Raw genomic sequence first — 26,032 nt, 5'->3', positions numbered from 1 at the left:
GGGTCAATGACGCATATTGTTCAAGCGTCTAATATTGAAGCAACCGGAGGACGGAACTTTCTTATCTTTGTTCTATCGTCAAGCAACACTTTGGTTCAACCTTGGAACAATATCTCATAAACATGATGGCCTGTTAAATTAGCATGCCTCGTCCGCAGAGGGGATAAATTTACACGACGCGGAGTCATTGAAGACGCTAACCTATTCCTTCAAATTCATATCAATAAAAATGATCCACCGTGTACAACCAACACTGACAAGGTAATTACATAGTATGCGGCAGCACTGTCGGTTTCCGTGATCGTGCACAGTATTAAAATCTTGCAGCTGTCGGTGTTGCGCGTATCTTGCGAAGACCAGCTGCGTATTTATTTCCGATAATCTTACTGCACGCATCTCTCACGATAGGCAAGTACACCGACAAAGTTTTCGCTGGCGATGGCGTTCCATCACTACTGGTCATCGAAAATCGAAAATCTGAAACGTAGACTAAAGATAAATGAGATTTCGGTAAAGAAGAAACGACACCACGGAGCCTGCACAAACCACACTTCAAGAGGCGAGGCCATTTTCTAAAAGGAATTGGCAGGGCCTCATTGCCAACCGTCCCATCGTAGTAGCCTCGACAAAATTTTCTTACGCAAAGAAAATGCGACGCGTTTTAGCTAAGGGTAGGTGCAGTAAGACAAGATTAAACGAACCGTGCACAGCGTAAGCGTTTGACGATCGTGGCCGCCAGGGATGGTTCGCGTGGGTCGCAGTGCACGAGCTGCAATTCTACGTCAACGCAGACCAGCTCCGACAAAACCAGCAGTCGCATGGCCTGATATCAATTGAACCACTAGACAATTACATCCGATCCACGAGTAAAGCGATGAAAGAGTGATACATTACGCGCGTTTTAGTTCTCTCCATAAAGACACCGAACGTACGACACGCGACCCTGACTTGCAACAAAATTATATTAAAGCGGATCGTATCCGCACTGATGAGATCTGTTGACACCAAGATTCTGGACACATTTCAACATAGCTTCAATACCTAGACGCCGTATGCCTCGCGGTGCAGGTCTGTAGAATTTCTAGCACGGATCTACGTACTGAGAAGTCCTAAACGTAGCAGTTAATCGCGTCTATCGTACCCCTTGCAATGGCATGGTATGGTAAAACTTTATTCAGTTCCTTCGGAAGGCACGTCAGCCCGTAGCGGGCCGCTCCCACGTCGGTACAGAAAGGCCGAGCCTCTCTGCTGCGTCACGGGCCCGATGGACAGCCCCTAGCTGTGCTTCAAGATCAGGGCTACTTAGGGCAGCCTCCCATTTGGACGACGTGACGTCGTCGCCTAACGCGGGGCAGCGCCAGAGCATGTGTTCTAAGTTAGCTACGTCTGAGCACAGCTCGCAAATATTGGTCGATTGGATCTCTGGATAGATTCTGTGTAACAGTGCGGGGTTTGGGTATGCCCCCAACCTGGAATGATGTGATGAATGACTCCTGCCATTCGAGACGTTGGAAAATGTTCCTTAGGGTGACATTAAACTAAACGCTGACGATTTGTTGCGTATAAAGCATAGCGCAACTACGCGACTGCGTCCTCTCGAAACTCCTGCGTGCTAACGTCGCATCTGTTCTCCGTGCTTTTCCCCTCCGTGCCTCAGTGTGCTACAGTCCATGTGGCAGCACTGAAGTGCCCGCGCGAGATATCCTATCATTAAAATAGTGAAGTAAACGATTCAGCGAAGTTAGTGGCGTGCTTAGTGAGCCCCTTGGGGCATCCAGGAGCCCTGGACGTTGGACGCGTTCACGTACTCTGCTGCACACCAGAACAAATGCACGCTTAATAAGGAAGACGGCGTACAAATACATACTGTTCAAATAGAGCACGCCCCCACGAATCAGTGGCGCATTGGCGCCGCCTAATGCGTCATTTCATCGCAGTATAGAAAATGGGCGCATTTAAAGGTCGTTATCGTGATGCCACTGGAGACAACAAAGGACTTCGCTGCTTCACTAACCTCGCTGTAACAGTAAGCCATAATTTCGCGAGTTTATTCACGTTGGATTCCAAGGAAAATTAGCTGATTCTCACTGCAAAATATCACAAACCCATAACTTATGGGCGGTATAATTAGACGCAATTGACTCTGCTTGTAAGGTGAAGCATAATATCTTCGACGCGCGCACCCTTTCAGAGGGTTCCGTCAGGCGAAGCGTCCTAAAAGTCGGCTGACCATCTCCCAGGACTCTCGTATGTCCTAAGTGTGCACAGAAATGATTAATTTTCTCAACAGTAACCATTGATATTATCGGCGACAGCAATACAAGCGCAGTCTTTGAGTCTATATACCGTGAGGTTGAGTGGAACACCTTAGAAAAGCGATTGTGTCATTCCCGCCTTTCCTCATTTCGATCTTTGAGTTGAGATCCCGGGGGAGCTAAGGCTTCTGTAGGCTTCCGTGCAGAGGAGGGAATATCCATCACTACACGTGCAGCAGCTGAACGACCTCACCCCTGCTTTAGTTTCGTGTGCTGAAATGTATATCCCACCTGACACCACCTTCCCATACCCTGTCAGCGGTGGAAGACGTGTTAGAAGGAAAGTGTCAGGAAAGCTCGAAGAGATAAAGACGGCTTGAGAACACAATACGAGCGCTTACTAACACTCACAGTGTTTTATTAAAGACTGACAGTACCTAATCAAATCATTTCAGTTGATAGCGTTGGCAAAAGGCAACATAAGAGCACAGGGCACGCTTACTGTCAACTCAGAACGTTTCGTTATAAGCTTTCAGAAAAGCGCAGGAAGTGATCTTAATATCAACTTACAGGAATGCCTTAGAAACTGTCAGTCTCTAATAAAACCCTTTCCGTTGACAGTAAGCGATCTCCCTGTGTTCTTCTGTCGTCTTTGTCCCTTCACGAATTCCTAACCACGAATTCACACCAACTCTCCTAGTTCACCATTACGTAGAATGGAAGCAAGACTTAAAAAGCAAGTTTATTGTGTTTTCCAACAGAATAAGTGTAATACACGAATCAGGAACTGTCTTCGTCAAGCGTTTCATCTCCACAAGGATGTTTGCCTCGCAATTAAATAATACTGACCTCGCCAGAAGGTAACTTTCTGTGGTCAGCAGATTTCTAGTGCACTTCGTAAATACAATACTACGAGCCTGTGATTCATGAGCAACACCTGTGATTATGGCAATCATATTACGAGTGAGTGATCCAGACTTAGGTGCACCTGCTTGTAAACCGTAATGCGAAAAGCCACTCGTAAGCTGAACGTGCTGTATCTACATTTTCTTTAACGCTTTCTGCGATAAGCCAAAGTGAGTTTCCCGTACAGAAGCAATACGCTCCGCCGACACTTGACACTGAAGTAAAAATGCCACATAATCTGCATGAAAACAAGATGGTACACGCATAAGCATTCTTTAAAAATAATAATTAAAAAAAGACACTTGCCCTATCTCCAAGAGCCAGTTATCTGCGAACAGAGGGAGAGAGAGAGTGTGTGTGTGATTGTGAATAGGAGAAAAGCAAAATGAAAGAAAAAGCGAAATCATAATCGCTGAAACCTCTTCCGCTGCTGTCGCCGCCCTATCTGGGTGCTCTCTCCCGGCCGCAGCTTACACAAGCGTAGAGTCTGCGATAACGCAGCTCGCGTACGTACAGCGTCTATCGGGACGCTAAAGTTTCCCGCTGGGCTGCTGGTGGTGACGCACTCAGCGTTCCCATACTGGCCCGCCCGCCTTCACGCGAAGGCCCCCAAAGGTACCGTCATTAGCTTCGGAGGTGCGTCGTGCGCTTGGGTTCATCAGAGAGCGCACGTTCATCAAATATCACGTATTCGAGTGCGCTACCGCGCTCCTGCACCATGGGTCCGCTCCCGCTTCTGAGCACGGGCTGCCTCCTTTTCCTAGCCCTGGCAGCGCCGTCGACGGGGCGCTATGCGCCGGACTGGAACTCCCTGGACACGAGACCGACCCCCGCGTGGTACGACGAGGCCAAGATCGGCATCTTCCTGCACTGGGGCCTCTTCTCCGTGCCCAGTTTCGGCAGCGAGTGGTTCTGGTGGCACTGGCAGGGAGCCAAGGTTCCGGCCTACCGCGAGTTCATGGAGCGCAACTACCGGCCGGGTTTCACCTACCAGGACTTCGCGCCGCAATTCAAGGCCGAGTTCTTCGACCCGGACCGCTGGGCGGAGATCTTCAAGAAGGCGGGCGCCCGCTACGTGGTGCTGACCAGCAAGCACCACGAGGGCTTCACTCTGTGGCCCTCGGCGGTGTCGTGGAACTGGAACGCGGGAGACGTGGGGCCTCGACGCGACCTGGTGGGCGACCTCGCGCGAGCCGTGAGGAAGAAGGGCGGCATCCGGTTCGGGCTCTACCACTCGCTCTACGAGTGGTTCAACCCGCTCTACTTGGCCGACAAAGAAACTGGTTTCGAGACGAACCACTTCGTCGCCCGGAAGACGATGCCCGAGCTGGTTGAAATAGTGACCACGTAAGTGCGTGAACGCTGACGGGTTGGACATTTTTCGGCGTTCCCAGTTTTTCTTTTTTTCGCCTCTAAATCTCTAAGCGCTTCAGCCTTTCTGAGGCACTTTATCCCTGTCGAGCGTTAAAATACATTTTTTTTTCATCAGTCGGAGCTGAATATTTTTGCCAGCACCTGACAACGCCGGCTATGGAACTCGTATGATAGTGACGGTAAAGCGTACATTTTTGTTGGCAGGAGCACTTCAGTATGTGTCACTCGTGTGTGTTTATGGCAAGTTTCCTGATATATACACGTGCTAATCAAGGTCGTACTTGTATTTTATTCATAGATACGTTAGACTCTTTATATTTTTACGTGCACTTATGTGGGCTTTCACAAGAAGGGTCATTAAAATGTATTGTTATGGAACAAATCACACCTCTCAACCTATTTTAAGGCAGATCAAACGCTGTCTTGGAGAAATGCCCCGATCTACGGTTTGGGGCGAACTATTTAGTTAAAAAATAATAGAAACATCATGTCTGTTCAAATACATTTAGTTATTGGTTGACGCATGATCATAGCTGATGAGCGAAAATTCCAGCGTTGCAGCGAATGCTTCAGTACTGACGCTGCAGACTCTCTATAGATTGGCGCACTGCGTGCACTCCTTAATTGCTTTCAAATTTGCATAAGTGCCAAGACACACTATAAACGTCAGTACAGTTTGAGCCAACGAGCAAGCCATGTTTGGTCGATGAAAAAACCTAAAACGAAAACAAACACAAATTCTGAAGGATAAATAGAAAGGCCACCTTCGCCAGCACTCAGGGTAGCAACAGACAGATAAAGAAATTTGCCCAAGTGCTGTATGTTCTCCATTCAGACGATGTAAACATCTCGCCAAACGAAAGTAAAGGCCACTCTTCTGTGCTTATTTATTTATTTATTTAATTATTTATTTATTTATGTTTTGTTAGGAAAAGAGCACAAGTGACATGCCATGGCCTTTTCCTTTATGTCTCTATCGGCACTACCTACCGCTTATTCTCTGGATATACGAACTTACCACAAGTCATCTTAATAAAAGAGCACGGAAACACAAAGTCCACTTTTCCTTTGTTTCTTAATTTTTTTACTTTATGGAACTAGACAATGTGAATGCTAGACAATGAGTGCACTTTCAATTTTAGAATGATTTTATGAGATTCTTTTTTCACACCTGTGTAATATATTATTTGCGTATCTCTTAATGTCAAAAGCAGTAACCGCCGCCAATTAAAGGCGCGAACATCTATTTCGCGAACGCTTCGCTACATTTGGTGGGAGTCTTTTTTTTTTTTTTCAAACACTTCACTGAACCCAAGCTCAGTACGCAAACTATCAGCTATATCCGACGCTTTCTCCTTCATGCTACGCTGGCTCTGTCGACACCCTGGTTATGCGGAATGCGAAAATCCGGGAAGGAGGCACGGCTCCTTTAGCAGTGTCCGCGATCCTTTTGGCATCAACACACGTTCGAAGAAGCATTCTTCCTCGCAATTATTCAAATGTCATTTCAGTGGCGTTCACGAGATACAATCGTTCACGTAAGAGCACATGCATGCAAATCCCTTCTCGCGTAAGTCACCGCCTCTCTGCTTTGACATGAACGGCGACCGAAATGATAGCGTTGCACACTTATATTTGTATCAAATAAACATTGTCTGAAAAACTTGACAGCGGTTGTGGCGTTTTGCTAGGACCAATGGCGATTAATGCTAAGCTTAGTATAGCATATTCCATACATCGGCCACAGACTAGTATTCAGCTAGTATGTAGTGAGAATCGTTCTTATACCGCTCAAGAGAGGAGTGTGCAAGATTTTGCGCCTACGAATGCACATGATTTTGAGAACTTCGTTTGGCACCCATACTGAGCACACGACTATAATTTCTATTCCTCGTTTAAGTGGGCTGCCCCCTAAAGATGAAGAACCCTACAGGTAGAAGTTTTATTTGAACGTTTGAAGAATAGTAGGAGACCTGTGTATGTCGGTGTGTAGCGGATGTCTACGAACCAGCTCCGTCATCCTGCTCCACCTGCCGCAGCTGCTTATGAACTTCGATTTGTCCTCTTTGATATTCTGAAGCAATCAGTGACGTTGAGATAAACTGCGAAGGCATCCTCAACCTTACATTAAACCTGGATGTTAAGAAATGCACCGGTCCGGACGGGATACACAACGCATTCCTTGTTCGTTATTCGTTGTGGTTATCGAAATATCTGTCACTCATATTCAAAAAGTCCTTATCATCCGCTACTGTACCTTCTTCGTGGAAGTTAGCCAGAGTGCTCCCTCTTTATAAATCTGGAGATAAGCAGTGTTTGTCAAACTACAGGCCAATTTCACTGACGTCACAGGCATGCAAAATGCTGGAACACGTCATTCATAAGCACATCACGCTCTTTCTGGAATCAAATAATTTACTGTTTAACATGCAACATTGGTTCAGGCGCGGTTTTAGCACGTTAACGCAGCTAGCTGAGTTCATACATGACATTTCATTTAATCTTGATGTAGGCAACCAGGTTGATGCCATTTTTATAGATTTCTCGAAGGCATTTGACACCGTTTTACATTCTAAACTTATTGCTAAACTTAATGCTGTACTGAATAATCCTCATTTAATTAACTGGATTTTAAGTTTTCTCCCATTTCGCTCCCAATTCGTCTCTTACAGTTCGACTGACTCTGCTACTGTTGATGTGACATCAGGTGTGCCCCAAGGCTCCGTCCTTGGGCCGCTTCTTTTTTTGTTATATATAAACAATTTGCCACTTCACTGCTCTTCTAACATCCGTCTTTATGCTGATGACTGCGTTATATATAAAGTGATTAACTCTTCTAATGATCATTATCGCCTTCAAGAGTCGTTTTCTAGGTTTTGCGATTGGTGTAACCTTGGCAAATGAACATTAACTTCAATAAAACCGTTCTGATGTCTTTCTGCAACAAATCTTGCCTCTCCCTGTTTAGTTACTCGTTCAATGGCCGTGCTGTAGAAAAGGTTTCTGAGTATAAGTATCTTGGTGTCATTTTTACGCATAACATGTCATGGTCTAAACACATTGATTACGTATGCAGTAAAGCACTAAAAAATTAGGTTACTTGAGGCGAACGCTTACCCGATCTCCTAAATACACAAAGTTACTAATGTATAAATCTCTAATCCGCCCTGTTCTTGATTATGCATCTGTAGTTCGGAGCCCGCATAAGCAGTTAGAGATTAATAAGCTAGAAGCAATACAGAAAAGCTGTGCGATTTATATGTCATCGTTACGATCGCGACTTTTCGCCCTCTTCAACACTTTCTTCCTTGAACCTAAACACGCTCTCTTCTCGTAGCCGTGTCGAATCATTCAAATTCTTGCATTGCATTGTCAATTCTTTGGTTAGGCTCTCAAATGATAATTACCTTAACTTGATGATGATTTGGGATTTTTATGGCGCAGCAGCCATGCAGACTATAATGCGCCAAACACATGTTTTTCGGATTAGCTTATTTCTTCAAATGCTGTAAAATGGTGTAAATGGCCAAGTAAAAATATAAAACCTGAAATGTGCTATAGATCTTGTAGAATTCCTGTGGCTTTTAAAAAAGTTAAAAGTAACTTCATATGGCACGAGTGGTTCATCACTCAATAAAAACTTGGGATAGATAGGGATTCTTTTCTCGTAAAAGATCTTAAAATATATTTGCCTCCATTTTTCTAAGCCAGGACATGTTATTAAAAAGTGTAGCATGGTTAAAATTTCACCGCAGTGTTGGCATGTTGGTTGTTGTTTGTTATTAATTAAGTAACTGTGTGTCAGCCTTGTGTGACCAATCCTCAAGCGACATAATATAACCTCATAAAATCTTTGTCTGTGGCGACAACTCCGCCATTCTCGTAAAACAGGTTTAATGCAATGAAGCTTGTTAAGTTTTTCTTGATCCCACACTTTCTGCCATTGTTTCTCAACTGCTATTCTTAAAGTGGCTTTATAATCTTGCCAAGGTAGGCCAACATCATGTAGCTCCAAATCTTTGGTACGGGGTGCCATAAAATCTGCTCTTTCATTCCCAGGAATTCCTACATGACTAGGAATCCAGCAGAAAGGGACATTTAAAGCTCTCTTGTGGCATTTTGTGTATTGATTTTGTATTTTCTTCAGCAGATTATTTCTACATGGTAACCTAGATGCGAGAGCTTGAAGAGAGCTCAAGGAGTCGCTAAATATAACAGATTGATTATTTCCTCTTTTCAGGATGTCTTCAAGAGCTAACGAAATGGCATGAAGTTCTGCAGTAAAGACAGTAGCCTGACTTGGAAGTCTCATTTGTTTTTCAAATTAATTTGATGTCACTGCAGCGCCTACATTGTCATTGCTTTTTGATCCATCTGTAAAATATTTTGTGCAAAAATTATATTCTGATTCTATTTCTAAATATTCACTTAGTACACCTCTCTTGGTGAAGGTTGTTTTCTGTTTTTTGTTAACCTAAAGTCGAATTGCGCATGTTTCATCTCCCAAGGAGCAAAAGAAGGTTCATCTTGCAAGAATTTATTTCTTTCGTCGTAACATAGGTCCGCATTCAGCTTTTGGTACCTGATAAAAAAGGAAGGAATGATTGCCGGTTTGTTGCTAAAATGTATTTCAAAGCGCGGCCATGTAAACAGTAGTCTACAAGGATGCGTTGAACAGGACAGTACTCTCATTATGTACATGTTTCCAAGAAAAAGTCGTCTTTGTTCCAAAGACAGCTGGTTGGTTTCTGCATACAAGCTTTGTATGGGGGACGTACGAAACGCGCCGGAACACAGACGTAGTCCAAGATGATGCACCGGATCAAGAACCTCTAATGCCGACTTTCGAGCTGAGCCGTACACAAAACATCCATAGCCTAACTGTGACCGGACAACTGCATTGTGCATGCGAAGCCGACATATCTTCGCATATATTAACTTCGCGCCAGGATCATCAACGAGAAGACATCATGACCTAAACTTGATACCCTACTACGCACGCACTAACACGTTCAAATTCAGCTTTTTTCCCCGCTCAATCGAAGACTAGAATTCATTACCTGGGTCCATTCGCTCATGCTCATCCCGAATTTTTGCAGCCGCCATCCTAGATGCATAATCGTGCTCACCCATGCCCGGTAGCATCTGTATAACTTGTGTATTTTTTCTTTCATCAATGCTCTTTTGTAAAAGTGTTCACTTGTCCTTACCGCTGTATACTCCAATGCATTTTCTGTACCTTTTCTCAACCGACTCCTGCTATAGCACAAATTGCGCTGCAGTATGTATAAATAAATTGATAAATAAATAAATAAATAAATAAATAAATAAATAAATAAATAAATAAATAAATAAATAAATAAATATTAACCATCTGAAGCGTGCACTAGGTTAGTTGCAGTGCGCACTTAAAAGATCGCTATTTAGCATTTTCCGATTTTAGGTTGCTTCATGAACACAAAGCTGCAAGCAATCCGTGCTCTCTGTCCTTGCTCGTCAACCCCTTTCATCACTATCTTGCTTCACTAGCATTTAACCTCCCTGCTCTTATTTTATTCTTTTTCATACCTGCGACATTTACGCGCATGTTTCACATGTTCCCAGCATTTTGACCCAGTCCCAACTCCTGTGAATTCTTTAATTTACTTCTCTGTTAGTGAAGGCTGCCGTTGTGCATCAACTGATAAGTGGGAAACTAGTCTTGTATAACGCTGAGCAGGGGCACACAAACGGGAGAAATAAAGCATTATAAATCATTGCAACGATTTAAGTCCTCAAGCGGCAAAGGGCTTCATGAAAACGTCAGACTCAACATGCATGAGTCTCCATATTCATTGGTTCGAGCGGTCTTTGACAAGAAACAAGTCATTGATGCTCTACCGTTCACCGGATCTTTAGTCGTGCTTTCACGGACTTCGCAGATACCGCCCCGAGATCATCTGGTCTGACGGTGACTGGGAGGCTCCGGACACCTACTGGAATAGCACCCAGTTCCTCGCCTGGCTGTACAACGACAGTCCCGTCAGGGACACGGTGCTGGTCAACGACCGGTGGGGCAAAGGAACGCCGTGCAAGCACGGCGACTTCTACAACTGCAAGGACCACTACGACCCGGGAACGCTCGTCGAACACAAGTGGGAGAATGCCATGACCGTGGACAAGGACTCGTGGGGTTACCGGAGGAACGCCCGCCTGGCCGACTACCACACCATCGAGGAACTCCTCGCCGAACTGGCCTCCACGGTGAGCTGCAACGGCAACTTTCTCCTCAACGTGGGACCTACCAGTGACGGCGTCATCCATCCGGCTTTCGAAGAGCGCCTCACGCAGATGGGAACGTGGCTCGACGTGAACGGCGAGGCCATCTACGGGTCTCGGCCTTGGAGAAGCCAGAACGACACCGTCGCTCCAGGGGTGTGGTACACGTCCAAGAACGACACCGTCTACGCGATCGTGCTCAAGTGGCCCAAGAACAACAAGCTCGCCTTGGGATCTCTGTCGCTGCGCAAGGGAGCCACGGTCTCCATGCTCGGCCTAGACGGCTACGATCTCACTCCGTACAATGCGGTCACGCCCGAGAACTGGAGAAACGTGGGTCTGACTGTGATCACGTTCCCTCCTCTCACGCCGGATGTCTTGCCTACGCCTTGGGCCTGGGTGCTCAAGATCCAAGGCGCGTTGTAGGGGAGACAGTGTCGACGGGTAAAACTGTTTCGGCGATTAAGTCGAGTACCTTCCTATGCTTACATAATGACAATGATCATTGCGAACTGATTATTACGTTTACTGCAGGTACAGTGAGCCCTAAAGATCATCTTATTAACCTCAACTCACGCTTTACGAAGCTCCGGCCTGCGAACTGTGGTAGAAAAAGAATGATAGAAAGCGGTTAATTTTGAATAAGCAGACGTCAATGAAAACCGCTGTTTTTATAGCGTGTTCTTATGCCTAATACAGTATTAAAAGCTGTACAGAATGTGTCTTAATTTTGTCTCATCAAGAAAGTAATAGGCAAATACCCATTAATTTATTAGGGTCATCCTTTATACACGTTGCTTCAAGCACTTTGATGACAATAGAAAAAGAAAATTTGCAGTTAGCAGAGCTTTCCGTCTTTTTATATTAACTATACTAATAGAACAAGGGTAGACTTGAGAAAATGGCTGGAACATTAAAAAACTTTGTAATTGTGCTGCAAGGTCAATTCTTCTTGAGGCAGTTGGCGTTTATTGTAGGTCGATCATAATTTTTGTAGCGCAAGAATTCAGCAAGGAAAAAAACTGGTGAGAAGAAGGAACAGACAGACCGACAGGTGCTTTCTGTCTTTCTGTCTGCTCTTTCCTTTCACTAGTTGTCCTTTTCTGAATGTTTGCGCAACAAAAATTATGACTTAGTGATTGTTTACAACATGCATACCGTGGCGGAAGATAGCTCCAGGGCCAACTCGGTAGATATCGGAAAAATAACCTTAAGAATACTGACAGGAACACCCACACCAGTACGAATAAAATATTTGACATTATCATTCTGGCGATGATTATTAAACACAAAACAAAACAAACGCAAAAAATTAAAAGTACGGCAAAATTCACAAAGCTTTTGTTCGTAAGTGATCGTTGCCATTGATCGGCTGCCTTCGCTAGTAATATTATTACGAACCTTTTCACACGTAACAATGTGTTCAGCACCAGGATTGGCGGAAGTTTTCTCTTACGAACAATTCAATTGTAGGAGGGTTTTGTGAATACGGGCCCAGTATCCTAAGAAGAATTTCACAAAAAGAGGGAGGGTTGAAGTTATCATCAGTAGCCGAGTCACTGTGGGGTTGTTCGACCACAGTTAATCACCCCAAATGAGCAGCATGGTATTCAAAAATAGTGAAGAACGTGTCTGCCCAAACCGATATGTTGCAATATGTTCCAGACGAACCTTCCAAGTGTTTCAACCAGCGCAAAAGAATAATAGAGACAAGACACCTTACGTATTTTCTCTGTCGGTTTGAACATCTGTTACTGCAAGGTATAACTTGCCAGGTAATGTATTTGTTAAGAGATCTTCTTTTATATGTGCACGGAGATCTTGCTTATGTTCCCCATGCGGTGCGGCCCGGTAACGATGATCAATACCTCAAGCCCAGAAACCTACCTCTACAGACCTCAGTGACAAGCTGTAGTAGTCAATGTGCCCCTCCGGATGAAGCGGTACCGTCGGTGTTCTCTCCCCTTTCTTTCCCTCTTTTCGTCCTTTCACCCTCTTTCCTCAGTGTAGGCTAGCAAACCAGACGTACGTCTGGTTGATCTAGCTGCTGTTATTTTTTATTCTCTCTATCTTGTTTAATGACGGCTGAACGTTGAGATACGGCGTTTACAAAGTCACTGATCTGTGCTTTAGCGAAAACCGTAGTTTCTTAGCGAAAACCGTAGTTTTATGGCAAAACCCTAGTTTTGCTCACTGATCAGTGGGCAGAACTAAATGGCGCAGGTGTAGGTCACAGAATGGCAGATCTCTGGCAAAAGGTAACATGTGATCTCTTTTTCGTTAATAATGCGAATAACACAAATACTATGCAACGATTATTGCTTGACCCAACCTTCCTAGTGCATGGGCTCCAACGGTTTCTCATATTTTCCGAAATGGGCAAGGTGACGCACGATGACGGCCCAGAGGAGCTCATAGTCGAATTTGGTTTTCGCGGCGGCTTGGACATTCATTCGCCAAGTATTCGATTTCGACTATTCTTAATGCCAAATGTAACTAGATAAATTTCACAGCGCTCTATCCCTTTTGAAAGTTTTTTTTCTTTTTCAAACAAGAAAAATGCCACGTGGGTTCGAATGGAAGTAGTACTAAGTTGGCGAGAAGTCGATGCACTTTTGACAAGCGCTACTACAGAGATCTATATTTTTCATTATGCAACGTTAACAACGTGCCGCGAGAAAGCTCACTAATCGGATCGCGCAAAATGTTTCGGCCCTCGTTTCATCAGCGAAATAGGCAGTTCTTTTTTTTATTTCTTATTACGTGAGGCGTAAATATATAAAGTCAAGGGCGGGGGCTGAGACGTGCGAGCTTACTATTTAATGTTTAATGTTTAATGTTTTATTTTTGAAGAGAGGCACGCGGCTTGTAGGGGACTCTGCCCTTTCCGCAGATCAGTGGGCGTCATGCTTGTGTCGACACTGCACGCGATTAATATTGGAGCAACCTCTTTACACGTTACACCATGGGCACGTCACAATTTTGAGCACGTCACCATGAGCACGTCACAGGGCGCTCAAAATTAAGCTTTATGGTTTTCTTTAGATTAGGCACTGGGAGGCAGGCGAAGACCACCTATGCAAATAAGTTATGTGGCTAGGGGGACACAAAGTGAGATGATAATTATCGCTGTCAGCAGCCCAATTAACTAAAATTTAATAATTAACTTTTTATTGACTGCAGTAAGTGTGTACGTTTGTATTCAAAAGTTAGAGGCAGTCGTGTTTCTACGCAGTATCAGTTGAAAGAATTCTATCATATCTGTGCTCGGAGATATCCGACTACGAATTTTAATTGTCGTTCGCATGATTATACGCATACAAGAGAGTGCGGATTGGCGAAAAGCGCCTCCCGTATGTGACGCGGCTGTTGCGTGCTGCGTTTAGTCTGGCAACAGGGCGGAGGCATAGGCAAAGGTGATAACTGTTCCCCTTCCCCTATCGGCTGGCGAAATCAAGATATGACAGCGCCGTGTGCCGTGTAGTTGTTGCCCTTGATTTCAATAAAACTTACAATACTTGGAAATCAGCAGTCAGTTTATTTGCGTAGCCCAGGCAAGGACCATGCCCGCTCGTCTAGTCGCCATCACGCACGCGCACTGCCCTCCGGCTTCTCAGGTCGCGCCATTATCTCGGCATGGCAGCTGCCGCCATCGTTACAGGCGGCGCGGTCGCGTGTTACGACAGCGGTTCCGGGTTGTTCGATTTTTTTTTCTCCAGCCGATAGGGGAGCAGGGACAGTTATCTGCAAATGCCTCCGCCCCGTTGTTAGACTAAACGCCGCGCGCAAAGGCCGCGTCACATAAAGGAGGAGCTTTGAGCCGATCCTAACTCTCTTAAATGCGTAATCATGCGAACGATAATTAAAATTTGGAGTCGGATATCTCGGAGCACGGACACGCTAGAAGAATTCTTCCAACTCACACTGTGTAGAAACACGACTGCGTTTAACTTTTCAATACAAACATACCCGCTTACTGCAGTCAACAAAAAGTTAATTATTCAATATTAGTTAACTGGGCTGCTGATAGCAATAATTATCATCTCACTTTATGTCCCCTTGGCCATATAACTTATTTGCCTAGGTGGTCTTCGCGTGCCACCCAGTGCCTAACTTTAAGAAAACCATAAAGCTTAATTTTGAACACCCTGTATAAAGGGTGGAGTGCCCGCCACCGCTCCTCCCGTCCCCCGCCCCCTCACATGGCATTAACATTACTTGAGTCGTCCCACCTGCACACGACAGACCATTGGCAGAACAGATTCCTGAAGTACATTGTTTTTATTTTATTTCGCCTGGGCCATGCAGAGGTAAATCATTCATCCTGACGTTACAGTGCTACAGAGCAGCCCATTAAATTTGTGAGGGCAGCAGCTCCTTCTTAATCAGTCCAACTATATAGGAGTGGTTCCCGTAAATTTCGCTGGCAATGATTCCTTAACCCACCATCAAGTCAGTCTGGGATAACTTCTTGTGGGCAAATTTCTCTCCACAGGAATACTCGGAATACGAAACGAAACGGAACGAAACGAAACGAAACGACATTTGCTGTGTTCAGGTCATGGCATCGTTTGTCTCCAGAGGTTAGTTACGCTTCACGTGTTCTTTATAGAGCACCCGCAATGTACTATTAAGGAAAAAGGTGAAAGTTTGGGGCCAGAAAGAGAGCGCTGACGTCAAACTTTATCGAACACGTTCTAAACTCTTTCTTTTTCTTCCTTTGGGTTTGGCGCTTAAATCGATACCGGCGGGAGCGTACCGATTGTAAATGGAAACCCAGAAGTCTCGCCCACAGTTTCGATAGAAAACACTCCTTAATGATATGTATGTATGTATGTATGTATGTATGTATGTATGTATGTATGTATGTATGTATGTATGTATGTATGTATGTATGTATGTATGTATGTATGTATGTATGTATGTATGTATGTATGTATGTATGTATGTATGTATGTTTGCGGAATGTTTATGGTCCAGCGCACTTCGACTTTCACAAGGATACGCTGAAATAGGCGTGCGACGGTTTCAGAAATATGGCTGCAAGGTGTTCGGCCGCGTTCCCCGATACATTCCGTGGTTGAGATTTTTAGTCGGTTTGCTGCTGCGATCACATTGTAAACACGAAAAGCGCAGCTAAAGAGCTCATCGAAGTACACCAGCAAGGTAGCATATATCCGTCAGGAAGTCACCTGAAAGCAGCGTTTCATTGCCTTGTGCCTATGTGCTGTGGAGGACCAGAAATACAAATGTAACATTTATTTATTTATTTATTTATTTATTTATTTATTTATTTATTTATTTATTTATTTATTCAGTAAGAGTGAGTAAATAAAATTTGGAGTGAGAGAGGGGGAGGAAGGGAGAGAGGGAGTTGAGCATCTGATAACTACAAGGTTAAATGAAGAGAAAGAACAAGAGGCATGGGGGCGGGAAGAGCGTGTCTCTAGCATTACACTGCTCAAAGGGTAAAAAACACGGGCAGAGATGGCGATATTGAGAGACAGATGGCGGGTGACCGTGAGTTGGTGCAATGAACAGTCATACACGTTGTCCAATACGCCCTATTATTGTCCCTGTGCGCGTACTAAACACACGAACAATGCGTCCCCCCAGAACATCCTCGCAGAAGCAAATTTCGAACATTCGCATTCCAACCGCACTTGTTCTAAAGAGTCACGCAGTGATATTGCGACGCGTCTAAAAGTCAGAAAGCAGTACAGATGGCTATTGCATGGAGGATTCAGTGTGCACGAGAGCGCTTTCATTCCGCTTCCATCTGGAAGCGGCCCCCGCTAGTGACTGGGAATCATGCCTCCGATTTCGTGGTCAGCAGCAGAACCCATAGCCACTAAACCCCCGCGGAGGGCCCCAAGTATCGGAGGAATAAATGGGCTATAATAGGGCTCAGTGAAGTTAGGAGGACAAAAGAAGCATATACAGTGCTAAAAAGCGGGCACGTTCTGTGCTACCGGGGCCTAGCGGAGAGACGAGAACTAGGAGTCGGATTCCTGATGAATAAGAATATAGCTGGTTACATACAGGAATTCTATAGCATCAACGAGAGGGTGGCAGGTGTTGTGAAAGTTAATAAGAGGTACAAATTGAAGGTCGTACAGGTCTACGCCCCTACACCCAGTCATGATGACCAGGAAGTCGAAAGCTTCTATGAAGACGTGGAATCGGCGATGGGTAAAGTCAAAACAAAATACACTATACTGATGGGCGACTTCGATGCCAAGGTAGGTAAGAAGCAGGCTGGAGACAAGTCAGTGGGAGAATATGGCATAGGTTCTAGGAATAGCAGGGGAGAGTTATTAGTAGAATTTGCAGAACAGAATAATATGCGGATGATGAATACCTTCTTCCGCAAGCGGGATAGCCGAAAGTAGACGTGGAGGAGCCCGAATGGCGAGACTAGAAATGAAATAGACTTTATACTCTGTGCTAACCCTGGCATCATACAAGATGCGGACGTGCTCGGCAAGGTGCGCTGCAGGGACCATAGCATGGTAAGAACTCGAATTTGCCTAGACCTGAGGAGGGAACGGAAGAAACTGCTACATAAGAAGCAGATGAATGAGTTAGCAGTACGAGGGAAAATAGAGGAATTCTGGATCAAGCTCCAGAACAGGTATTCAGCTTTAACTCAGGAAGAGGACCTTTGTGTTGAAGCAATGAACGACAATCTTGCGGGCATCATTAAGGAGTGTGCAATAGAAGTCGGTGGTAACTCCGTTAGACAGGATACCAGTAAGCTATCGCAGGAGACCAAAGATCTGATAATGAAACGCCAATGTATGAAAGCCTCTAACCCTACAGCTAAAATAGAACTGACACAACTTTCCAAGTTAATCAACAAGCGTAAGACAGCTGACATAAGGAAGTATAATATCGGTAGAATTGAACATGCTCTCAGGAACGGAGGAAGCCTAAGAGCAGTGAAGAAGAAACTAGGAATTGGCAAGAATCAGATGTATGCGTTAAGAGACAAATCCGGCAATATCATTACTAATATGCATGAGATAGTTCAAGTGGCTGAGGAGTTCTATAGAGATTTATACAGTACCAGTGGCACCCACAATGATAATGGAAGAGAGAATAGCCAAGTCTAGAGGAATTTGAAATCCCACAAGTAAAGCCGGAAGAAGTAAAGAAAGCCTTGGGAGCTAGGCAAAGGGGGAAGGCAGCTGGGGAGGATCAGGTAACAGCAGATTTCTTGAAGGATGGTGGGCAGATTGTTCTAGAAAAACTGGCCACCCTGTATACGCAATGCCTCATGACCTCGAGCGTACCGGAATCTTGGAAGCACGCTAACATAAGCCTAATCCATAAGAAAGGGGACGCCAAGGTCTTGAAAAATTATAGACCGATCAGCTTACTGTCCGTTGCCTACAAAATAGTTACTAAGGTAATCGCAAATAGAATCAGGAACACGTTAGACTTCTGCCAAGCAAAGGACCAGGCAGGATTCTGTAAAGGCTACTCAATAATAGACCATATTCACGCTATCAATCAGGTGATAGAGAAATGTGCGGAATATAACCAACCCTTATATATAGATTTCATTGATTACGAGAAAGCGTTTGATTCTGTCGAAACCTCAGCAGCAATGGAGGCATTACGGAATCAGGGTGTAGACAAGCCGTATGTAAAAATACTGAAAGATATCTATAGCGGCTCCACAGCCACTGTAGTCCTCCATAAAGAAAGCAACAAAATCCCAATAAAGAAAGGCGTCACGCAGAGAGATGCAATCTCTCCAATGCTATTCACAGCGTGTTTACAGGAGGTATTCAGAGACCTGGATTGGGAAGAATTAGGGATAAGAGTTAATGGAGAATACCTTAGTAACTTGTGATTCGCTGATGATAATGCCTTGCTTAGTAACTCAGGGGACCAATTGCAATGCATGCTCACTGACCTGGAGAGGCAAAGCAGAAGAGTGGGTCTAAAACTTAATCTGCCGTAAACTAAAGTAATGTTTAACAGTCTCGGAAGAGAACAGCAGTTTACGATAGGTAGCGAGGCACTGGAAGTGGTAAGGGAATACATCTACTTAGGGCAGGTAGTGACCGCGGATCTGGATCATGAGACTGAAATAATCAGAAGAATAAGAATGGGCTTGGGTGCGCTTGGCAGGCATTCTCAGATCATGAACAGCAGGCTGCCATTATCCCTCAAGAGAAAAGTGTATAACTGCTGTGTCTTACCAGTACTCACGTACGGGGCAGAAACCTGGAGGCTTACGAAAAGGGTTCTACTTAAGTTGTGGACGACGCAACGAGCTATGGAAAGAAGAATGATAGGTGTAACGTTAAGGGATAAGAAAAGAGCAGATTGGATGAGGGAACAAACGCGAGGTAATGATATCTTAGTTGAAATAAAGAAAATGGGCATGGGCAGGACATGTAATGAGGAGGGAAGATAACCGATGGTCATTAAGAGTTACGGACTGGATTCCAAGGGACGGGAAGCGTAGCAGGGGGCGGCAGAAGGTTAGGTGGGCGGATGAGATTAAATATGATCGCTATGGCGCAAACAAGGAAGGACGGAAGGGAACAAGGGGAGCGCAAATTATCGACTGTTTGCAACAGATTTTTCCCAAATACTCGTTCGATAGCTAACAGGGAGATTTAAAATAGGTTTCTCGAGCTTAGGGTGCCTCTTCCAGCGACGCAAATACGAGGAGTACCATTTCGCTATACGTCGCTGGACGTTCAACTCGCGGTAAGACGGCAATGTGTAGTTTGGATCTGTACGCGATAACCGCCTAAGGAGTCGCATTACCTTTCTGCTTAAAGCTTTCTGCTGAAGTGTCTGCGCCATCAAGACTCTGAGATCGGCGATCGCCTGCGCATGGGTTTTGGAGGCCGGAGCTGGCAGTACCTCCTGCTCTGCACGATGACGACGTCGTGTGCATTTGGAAGAATTTCTGCTCAGATGTCGCTGTCAGCTGTGGGAATCTGCTGCTGTGGCGGCGGTAAATGAGTGCGGAGCTGCAGAAATTGCTAAAGTCTGCAGATGTATTTTTTTTTTCTTTTTTGAGTCATCCATTTTTATGCTTCCTATGTGAACTTCAAGCTCTTTGTCCTTTGTACTTAACGCTGAAACTTTGCACGATAAATAACAACCTTGTTTGAGTGGTCATGGCGGGAACCGAACCTCAGGATCCCGGTTTTCCGTGGCTCATACCTCGCAACGTTCGGCTGTTGCAAGTATTCTGATTACGCAGTTTGTTCTAGAATCTGCACCCCCCTCCCTCCTCGCGCTCACACACACAGCTGTCTTTCCTAAATGCATAAGCATTTCCTTGCTTACCCAACGAGAAAAACCATCCGTCCATCCATCCGTCCGTCCCGTAAGACGAACGATTTCAAGTCGGGGCTCGCAACAGCGACCGAAATCAGCTTCGTGCTGCCTCTCGCTTCAACACGAACTAAGCGGCGGTAACACAGCGCCCACGAAGTTATCAGCAGTCGCCGCACGCTCTGCCCCCATCGCAGATCGCTTTCAAGATAGGGCCCGCGCGGCCACGCCATACGCAGCCGCCGCCGGAGTACGGATGGTCACGGTTCGTAGTGGTTCGACGCGGATGGATGAGGCGCTAAAGAGCGATAACGGTTTGGGACCATCATCAGTGTATGCCTGGGACCGCCACCTGCAGTAGTTTGCTCGTGTCGTCGATTCACCTTGCGCCGCCGTCCGCAGCAGTTCGTGTCACCGCAGTGCTGTCGTTTATCCTGGTCGTATTAACTTTATTAACACTCATAATGGCACCGGTCTGCTTGTAGATGAGCCAGTCGCACAATGCTTACGCATACTTAGACAACTCCCAGAGGAGTTGTTGGGGGGAAATTTTTCTGCTCGTAATGACGAAATGCGCTCAAAATGAAAGTAAACGAAATAACATTACAAAGCCCAAAGAGTAAATGTCATCTTGTAGATAACCCTAACGTTTACTAGCCGATAGTCTTTTCAAACGTAAATGGTGCCAGTTTCCAGTGTGCATTAAACCCATTTGTGACCCTCACTGATGTATTCTCTTGGCCACTCAAAGTCACTCGTGCATGCACAGTCAGAAGCGCCGCTTTTAGTGCCATTGATAAAAATATCTGCAGTTCCACCAAGCTGCATCTCTCTTCTTCTTTACTTTTTTTCTTTTTTGTTAATTTAATACAGTTTCTTCTAGTATCCGCTCCAATGTCGAAATCGTTCGTTCTAAATTAAATACTTAACAGAACGTAGAAAATGTTAAACTTATTGCATTACATTAGAATACGTTTTCAACACCCGTGTTCCCATGCACCCATCTCATCGTTCTACAGAGAACTGGTGTTACGGTTTCGGAGGGCGGTTATTCTACGAAACAAAGCCAATAGATTGCCACAGCTGAGCCCGCCTGCTTGTAAGCGTTGGTCGCACTAAGCAAAAGGCGCGTTCCCGCCTACAGCGATGTTGCGTTTGAAATCCCGTGGCTGCACTTTCAATGCAACACAACCGAGTGGACAAGTTCGCACGTAGTTCTCTTGAAAGCGGATAACTGCCTCCGATATTTTCAGGAGGCCCGCGCACTCGCTGCATCTCCGACGGCGCGCACATTATTGCCAGTCCACTTTTTTCGTTGGCGTCAGTTCCCGTGGCAAGGTTTTACCCATCTTACGTTGTCTGTCTCTCTCCCCTCCCCCTGCTCATTTCTAATTAGCTAGGCGACGGGACCAGACATAGTTCCCGTCGTCTTTTCTCCGTGTCTCCCATTACTGTGTCATCGAAAAGTAACGCTCAGTTTCCGAAATAAACTTGCTGTCCCAGCGTCATTCATTAAGCTAGCGACATGCTTTGTTAATCGGCTTTTTGCCCGGTCCGGAGATTAATGTTCCTGCATGGAGGCAGGACGGTGGCTGTGCCATTAATAATCCGCGTTCGATAAGCGACCACTGACATTGTTTTCTTTTTCAGAAGTGAAACCGCTGTCTCCGTGGATAAAGAACAAAAATAGGGAGGGCGCTATGTATTCTGATTGAGATCTTGCCGTTTCAATTCAAGATGGTTGCGAAATCTTCATTACCAAGGTGTATACGCGAGCAGAAAAAAAAAAAAGCGGAAACGTGGCTTACAGCAAATAAAGCTACATTTGCAAACAAATAAACTCCTCGGACTTTCACGTTGCTATAGATCGAGTCTAAACATGGCAGCTATGGAAAAAGTGCACATATGCATATTTTTAGGGGTATAGACGGCGCCCTTCGTGAATAGGCAAAAGCCACGTGACTTGGATGTTTTCGGTACTTTTTGTGAGTTTTCAAGGAACAACCGCTGCTATTGGAATATGTAGGAGCAGTATACACTCACAGACTAGCTCAAAGTCTAGATATACACTCGCAGTCTTGATAGCAACATCAACTCTTGGCTTTACGTCATACGGAAAAGCTCGATTTAAGATTCTTCGATTTTGCAAAAATCTTCGGTTCGACGCAGTGCCCTCGGTTCCTCGACATATATTCATTGACACTAACGCATTGAAAACCTCGAAACAACGAAGTTAGCTCAACGTCTTGTCCGATTTAACAAAGTTCTGAGTGTTTGTATGGGTAAATATGAAGTTTCACTTCAGGTGACGGATGACAACATGTTAAGAATGTTTGCCGCTTCCGTGAAGGAAATCGAGATGCATTCAACGGTTTCGCTACCTAGAATAGGTGCGTACGCAAGAAATAATTGCGTATAGTTTTGATCCTGAATAAATGTAAAGTTGTTCACTTGGAAATGTTTTAAGGGTTTTCGATCTCGCGAAGTTCTTTATTTCTTGAAATTATTCTCGCGTTTCATCGACTCCCCTAAATCGAGATATTACTGTGTATGCTGTTATGCGAAACCTGGCACCATAGTCAATAAACATTGTTGAGACCTGCGGATTACACTCCAACCGTTGTAAACTATAGGCCGCAGATATTAATTTAGCCTAATATCGACATTATTTAGGACAAAGGTCTTGTATTAACAGCAGAAAGTGCAAGTGACCTACAAAAAAGGGGGTGTTCGCACCTCCATAACACACACTCACATAATATATATATATATATATATATCCTAGACTGTCGACCTTTACGTGTTGACCCGCCGTGGTTGCTCAGTGGCTATGGTGTTAGGCTGCTGAGCACGAGGTCGCGGGATCGAATCCCGGCCACGGCGGCCGCATTTCGAAGGGGCGAAATGCGAAAACACCCGTGTACTTAGATTTAGGTGCACGTTAAAGAACCCCAGGTGGTCGAAATTTCCGGAGTCCCCCACTACGGCGTGCCTCATAATCAGAAAGTGGTTTTGGCACGTAAAACCCCATAACTTAATTTTTTTTTTTTACCTTTACGTGGGCTTTGATACAGAGCTCGCATTAAGAAGCGAAAGAACGCAGTACAGTAAGAAGCACTGTGTCAATAAGGGATGACTTTCTTCTGGATTTGAAACAGAACAGCGCGGTTTTCACGGCGACAAGCAGGGAGAAACGACACGGACGAGCGCTGACACGGACGAATGTCGTTTCTCCCTGCTTGTCCCCGTGAAAACCGCGCTGTTCTGTTTCCAATATGTCTTGCCAACTCGCCCAAACGTCTGTTTTAACGAGTTTCTTCTGGAGCTTCGAGAAGACTTGTGCCGTCGTGCGGAAGCATCGATTGAATTCTCGTCCGAAATGGTGGTATAACGTCTTATCACTTCGTTATGTGGTGCTCGCTGTCCCGTTTAGCATTCCTTCGAGTAAATTAAGCAATTGTGCGCCATTTCAGTCATTTATTTCATCGCTTTAGACATTCCTGGTGGTATAAATGTCAGAATCCCGGTCAGTCTCGCACGTAATGTTTGGTTACTCGAGTTTCTCCTTCAGGAACGTTGGCACGCCAGGAAAGTATTTTACTTCGGTGCCCGCGTTCATAAGTGCCGCAGCTTTAACTTGTCTTCGATATTTTGCTTTACGTAGTGAGTGAGTGAGTGAGTGAGTGAGTGAGTGAGTGAGTGAGTGAGTGAGTGAGTGAGTGAGTGAGTGAGTGAGTGAGTGAGTGAGTGAGTGAGTGAGTGAGTGAGTGAGTGAGTGAGTGAGTGAGTGAGTGAGTGAGTGAGTGAGTGAGTGAGTGTCCTAGAGATACCTGACAGATCAAACATGGCTGACCGTGATAACCGCGATAGCGAGCGACATGTCTAGTGAGGAACTTGCGGCTGCTTCTCTCGATCCAGCTGCATTCACAAAATACATCCACGTCGAAGTAAAAAAACACAATAAAAATTATTCAGCTCTTGAGCATCGCAACGCCGATTAATGCAATCGCAGCTGAATTTTTCCAGACTGCACTCCTGTTCCGCATTACTCTACTTCATGGACGTCTGTCACCTGGAGGGATATTTATCATTGCCACTGTTGATGCTGTCATCGTTGACGTCCGAGCCCTTCCCCTCACTGGCACTGAATCTTTATACTATCGGCAACGCTCCATTCCAGGTCGTTGTTTATCATCTGAGAAGTGGCAAATTTGTGCCCTGAAGGGACGGCCATTCCAAACGTTAGTCAATAGAAAACAAGAATAAAAAGAGAAAGCAGAAAATAAACAATAGGAAAGGAAATTAGAAACGCTGCCGAAGCAACTCTATAGACTAAGAAGAAGGGTCCAAACAAAGAAACAAAGACGTTAAATTTATAGCACCCGCAGAAATTCAAGACGTTAACACGCAGCCAGTTGTAAATGAATACAACCTAAAAAATGTTCTGCACTCGTTGGCTCCGGCTGTTAAAACAGCACATAAAAAAACAAAGGCGTCAACGAATGGAGTCAGCGCAGAAAAGAGAAAAGAGAGGGAGACGACGAGGATTGCGCGGTACTCAAGTGTTTAAAAAGTCAGGAGTTTCCCCCATCCCCCCTCTTTCTCCTAAATCGAAAAGAAAGAAAGAAAGAAAGAAAGAAAGAAAGAAAGAAAGAAAGAAAGAAAGAAAGAAAGAAAGAAAGAAAGAAAGAAAGAACATACAGATCAAACGCTTTCATTAACCCAGTGTAATTCAAGTCACTGTCCACAAGAACATGCTGCAGAATTTCGGCAGCTAGTCTCTGTTCACCGAAACACGGCCGTGCAGCTTGATGCTTTTGTTGCTGCACAGCTGTACGTCTAGATGCCGTGTCCCCACCCAACCGGGTCCCGCCGACGTCACTTCTCCGATGATCGCCATTGTCGAGTATGCGTCCTGTGTCTTCGTGCCTCCCGCTGGTTCTATTTGCGCGGTCGGGCACCAGCCGGCCCGCCTCCCCGCCGTGTTACGCCTGCCCTCACGTTTCTGCGCACATCTTGCGACGCGACGAGCTCACGCGGTCGTCAGTGCCGCTGCTTAGACGTCCGTGTAATGCAGTCGCCTTGGTATCTATTCTTCTTGTGCGAAAACCATGGCTATTCCCTTCAGTCACAAATTATGCCGGAGCGAGAGCAGCAAGAGGAGCAAAGAAGGAGAACGGATGTAGCCTGGCAAAAGTGCACCTAGCTTTGCATAACCTGCCGGCAATTGCTCCGCCCGAGCGCCACTTATTGAGGGCGGTGGATTCTAAAGCTCGTCACATTACATCTGGTATAATGCAAGGCACTGGGAATTATGACTAACTGCCGATGAATGTGTCAAAGACACATAAGTTGATTTCAAGGCGCTGCAGATTCCAATGAAGCAAAGTCAAAGCAACCGGATGAACCGAACCCACAATCTCGACAGGGCGCATGTGATGTTCTACCGATTGAGCTATGGCAAGAGCTTCGCGGAGACTAAAAGTCTGACAGCTTCCATATTACGCGCCAACGGATGTTCCCTTATAGAAAGTCATGAGAACCTTATATTCGAACTTTTTCCGTGTTATGGAGCACTTGAATCACATGTGTCAAAGGAAGCCGCCCTTACAAATTTTACATCAGCAAAATACATGACTCGGTTTTGTTCCCCAACTATAACACAGATCTGAGCACAACCGAGGATACATGTAGTTCGGCGGATAGCAATGTGACTTGTAGCATGTCAGGAATGCGTGCAATAGAAATACGTGCATTTATTTATTTATTTATTTATTTATTTATTTATTTATTTATTTATTTATTTATTTATTTATTTATTTATTTATTTATTTCAGTTCTCATTTATTTGTAAGGTACTGCCAGCCTGAGTGTCGGGTTTAAGAAAGCGCATGTGATACAGAACACTAACCGCGAACAAACAAACAAAC

General features: G+C 45.0%; 2 protein-coding genes across 2 annotated transcripts in view; one reads left to right on the top strand and one right to left on the bottom strand.

Moving 5' to 3' along the window:
* IA-2 (tyrosine phosphatase IA-2) overlaps positions 1-26,032 on the bottom strand; it is a 687,617-nt gene that overhangs the window by 573,443 nt on the left and 88,142 nt on the right. The window lies entirely within an intron of this gene.
* On the top strand, positions 3,669-11,728 carry LOC126540725 (tissue alpha-L-fucosidase-like). The gene is made up of 2 exons (XM_072286542.1): positions 3,669-4,508; positions 10,457-11,728. Exons 1-2 carry the CDS (start codon positions 3,880-3,882, stop codon positions 11,217-11,219), a joined length of 1,392 nt encoding a protein of 463 aa, XP_072142643.1. The 5' UTR covers positions 3,669-3,879; the 3' UTR covers positions 11,220-11,728.

Source organism: Dermacentor andersoni, chromosome 2 (genome assembly GCF_023375885.2).
Source record: "Dermacentor andersoni chromosome 2, qqDerAnde1_hic_scaffold, whole genome shotgun sequence".
In the NCBI taxonomy this organism is placed as follows: domain Eukaryota; kingdom Metazoa; phylum Arthropoda; class Arachnida; order Ixodida; family Ixodidae; genus Dermacentor; species Dermacentor andersoni.
This window is presented reverse-complemented; position numbering and strand designations above follow the sequence as displayed.

What these genes read in the sequence shown, in the direction of transcription:
- LOC126540725 (XM_072286542.1), top strand. Translation starts at nt 3,880, where the DNA reads ATGGGTCCGCTCCCGCTTCTGAGCACGGGCTGCCTCCTTTTCCTAGCC. An exon ending in CTGGTTGAAATAGTGACCAC is followed by an intron (nt 4,509 to 10,456) that starts GTAAGTGCGTGA and finishes CGGACTTCGCAG; the next exon opens with ATACCGCCCCGAGATCATCT.